The sequence below is a fragment of the Parus major genome, chromosome 1 (genome assembly GCF_001522545.3).
Source record: "Parus major isolate Abel chromosome 1, Parus_major1.1, whole genome shotgun sequence".
Lineage (NCBI taxonomy): Eukaryota > Metazoa > Chordata > Aves > Passeriformes > Paridae > Parus > Parus major.
Window position 1 is genome coordinate 113,512,841 of NC_031768.1, and position 3,683 is coordinate 113,516,523.

General features: G+C 48.9%; 1 protein-coding gene and 1 long non-coding RNA gene across 2 annotated transcripts in view; one reads left to right on the forward strand and one right to left on the reverse strand.

Annotated features, from left to right (window-relative positions):
• Positions 1-273: 273 nt before the first annotated feature.
• Positions 274-3,683, forward strand: part of GRIK1 (glutamate ionotropic receptor kainate type subunit 1) — a 54,045-nt gene continuing 50,635 nt past the window's right edge. Inside the window, exons 1-2 of the mRNA XM_019008772.1 lie at positions 274-437; positions 2,955-3,212. Of these exons, the coding sequence (XP_018864317.1) occupies positions 365-437; positions 2,955-3,212 (331 nt within the window). The 5' untranslated portion in view covers positions 274-364. The remainder of the gene's footprint in view (positions 438-2,954; positions 3,213-3,683) is intronic.
• On the reverse strand, positions 1,514-2,945 carry LOC107216058. Its single transcript, XR_001525380.1, has 2 exons — positions 2,860-2,945; positions 1,514-2,359 (listed from the first exon to the last, which is right to left on the reverse strand). It is a non-coding gene; the product is annotated as an uncharacterized LOC107216058 (long non-coding RNA).

A 3,683-nucleotide genomic window follows, 5' to 3' on the forward strand; every position in this document is an offset into this window, starting at 1 on the left:
ACAGAAGTTTTCAGAAGCATTTAAAATGTTCCTCTGGAAAGGCTGGACAATAAACACGCGTCGTCTTCCCCAGATGTTTGAGAGCAACATTCACAGCACTGAGCTAACCCCAGTGCAGATAAAATCTAATGATCATTAATGATCTTGCTGTAGTGCTTTGATCAGCCATCGGGTTTGCCTTGATGAACGCTCATCATTTGTTTTTCCCCCTCTTTCTGTGCAGCAATTAAGAGGTGAATAATCCTTCTCATTTATCTCTGTTCCAACAGGAGGGATATTCGAAACTGTGGAAAATGAACCTGTTAATATTGAAGAATTGGCGTTCAAGTTTGCTGTCACCAACATTAATAGAAACAGAACACTGATGCCTAATACCACATTAACCTATGACATCCAGAGAATTAACCTTTTCGATAGTTTTGAAGCCTCAAGAAGAGGTAAATATCTCAATTACTGTGTCAGTTACATGTGTGGTTTGTGCTCTGTGCCTTTCCCCATCCTGATCTCCTTTTCTGCCCTGCTTGCATCACGTGTACCAACAGGAACAGAAAATTAATCTTTCAAAGGTGGTTGAACTAAGAATCAAGCTGGGCTTGGACCTGTCATGTGCTTTCTGAATAAACCCCTACGTCCTGTCTGCATGCTATGAGCCCCAGATGGCAGGTGACGAGGCCAAACCACTTTTCTTTCCAAAACATAGATTTGCCACCTGGAATTCTGCAGAAAAATGATCAGGGACTCACAGGAAGCACAATGGGATGCCACAACCCAAAATTAGCACAGATACCCATTACTGGTAAATTATTTCCACTGCATTTTAAGGACCAGAGGCCAGTAGCCCCCCTGACCTGAAATAATAATGCTCAGTGGCCTGGGGACAGAAATAAGTTTCTCTGTTATAAACAACTGTAAGAATTGAAGTGGTCAACTTTGGAAATTTTTTGCCTTTTCTTTTTTTGTTTCTTCTGAGAGGAAAATTATGGCCCAATTTACTCCCATCTAATTGACTTGCAGGCCAAAACAGAGAGGGGTAATAAGTCACAATATTCCTAAACTCCATGTGTTCCTTGGCTCTAGGAAGCAAGCTTGAAGTTTGATAAAATGTTGTAAAGAGCAGCCCAATTTGCAAGAAGGCTGGAAAATAAAAATGCCTCACTTCAGAAACCAAGCTGGTGAGCTGTCACCTTTCAAACATCTACACTATCAAATTTTCCTCATGCTACTTCAGTTTCTTAGGAAGAGTGGAGAAAAGGAGAATGATTTCAAAGAACATCAGAAAGAGCTTTAAATGGCACTTTCTGCATTCCTTTTCACTTATCAGGTACATGCTGGAGCTATATGCTATAGAATCTCAAGCCTGGTGGATTTATAATCCATAGAGTCCAGGCAGATACAGTATTTCAGATTTCCTGTAGAGTGAGAATCTCTTCTGTGACTGTTGTGAAAGTGCCTTCTCCACTTAATATGTAGGAAGTTGTCAATATACATGCAAGAAACTCACAGACAGCAGTAATTTCTCCTCATCATGAATTACTGAATTTATTTATGGAATTTGCACATTAAAACCTGTGATCTTTTAGAAAGGCTTCTGAATTAAACCTGGAGAGCCCGTGCACTTCACGCTGTCTGTGAAACATTCATTTGTAGAATGGAAACAGAAAATAATTGATTTTCTGTCATATTCTATTACAGTCAGAGAGCTAAACAGGAATTTAAAGAATCTCAGCTCATTGTGGAAGTCGGTGTATTTAATATTTCCTTCAATCAGAGTCATTTCTAACCTTCCCACCCTCACAAAGAGAGCAGCCCTGCGGCTCAGTGCAGGACCTCGTCCCAGTCAGGAGCCTTGTAAAAAACATCGGCAGTAAATTTTACCAATGGACAGAAATAACTGGTATTACTTCATCTCCTGCCTGTCAGCCTGCAAAGACATGGGAGAGAAAGAAAGATGCAAAGACAGCTGCAGGCAGGGCTCTTCAGGCTGAGATATGGGCACAAGGAGAAGGAAGCCTTTGTTGATGTATTTGGCTGATTTGGAGGGGTATAAACATCAGTGTGTGTGGGTTCTTTATTTCCTGAGGGCTGCAAGCATTCCTGGCTGCTCTGAAAACACAGATTATGGACCGTGGAGCCCTTTGCTGCTCAGCTCCCTGCAGCAGCCTCAAATTGGAGCAGCTCACACAGGTGGAAAGGTGTCGGTCCCAGGGGATCCATGGGGAGCCTGCTGTGGCTCCAGGGATGCATTACCCAACACTGCAGTGGAACTTCATTCCTGTGACACTCCTTGGGCAGCCAGAGAGCTCCTGGTTCCTTCAGGATGAAGCCATTCTGAGAAAGGCAGTCCAGAAATCCATGTGATCTGCAAGGCAATGAGGAGAGAAGGTGTTGGTTGTGGCAAGCAGGGTCAAGGGTATAAAGCTGATTTTCAGAACCACAATCAAACCAGAAGTTGGAAAAGCCCTCTGAGTCCATGGACTCCCAGCTGTGCCTGATCCCCACCCTGTCCCCAGCCCAGGGCCACCTCAACCTTTCCTTGGGCCCCTCCAGGGATGGGCACTCCAAACCTCCCTGGGAATCCCCTGCCACTGTGTAAAACCCCTTTCCATGAGGAAATTCCTGCTGATGTCCAACCTGGCCCAGCCTGAGGCCATTCCCTGTCCTCCTGTTCCCCCTTGTCTGTCCCCTCCTGTCAGGGAGCTGTGCAGAGCCAGAAGGGTCCCCTGAGCCTCCTTTTCTTCTGAGCCCCTTTCCCAGCTCCCTCAGCCTCTCCCTTAACCCTCTAAATCACCCCTGAACACCTCAGGAGCCACTGGCACATCTCTCAGTGGGTCCCAGGGCAAGGCAGTGCTCCGTTCTCACCTGGATGGGATGGGGGTGGGTGCAGGATAAAAGCTGGCGGTCAGCATCCCACAGGAGCCGTACTTTTGCCCACCGAGAGCCTGCTGTCCCCTCAGCCTGTGACCAGCTGGCGCTGGGTGTGGCGGCGCTGTTCGGGCCGGCCCACAGCTCCTCGGTCAGCGCCGTGCAGTCCATCTGCAACGCCCTGGAGGTGCCGCACATCCAGACCCGCTGGAAGCACCCCACCGTGGACAACAGGGACTCCTTCTACATCAACCTGTACCCCGACTACGCCGCCATCAGCAGGGCCGTCCTGGACCTCGTGCTCTACTACAACTGGAAAATTGTCACCGTGGTGTACGAGGACAGCACGGGTGAGTGGGGCTGGGCTGCGGGGCCGGGGTCCACCACACCCTGCCATGCCCTCACAGCTGCCCTGGATTACAGGAGAAAAAGCCCTGTCCCACTGCTGCCGTGGCTTTTGGAAAGCTGCTCGCTTCACCAGGGCTCAGGAAGGAGCCCCTGGGGTTTGAATAGTCAATCCCATTCTGCTTCCTGCTTCTGGAAGCCGTAATACAGCCTCGACCTGATCCCAGGATCCCAGGACCTGGAGATCACCCAGTCCAACCCCCCAGCCAAGGCAGGGTCACTGGAGCAGGTGACACAGGAATTTGGGATTTTGGGATGTCCCCAGAGAGGGAGACTCCAGGCCCTCCCTGGGCAGCTGTCCCAGGGCTCTGCCCCTCCATGGCCACAAGTTCTTCCTCAGGCTGAGGTGGAACTTGTTGTGTTTCAGCTCACGGCCACTGCTCCTCATCCTGTCACTGGCACCACTGAGCAGAGTC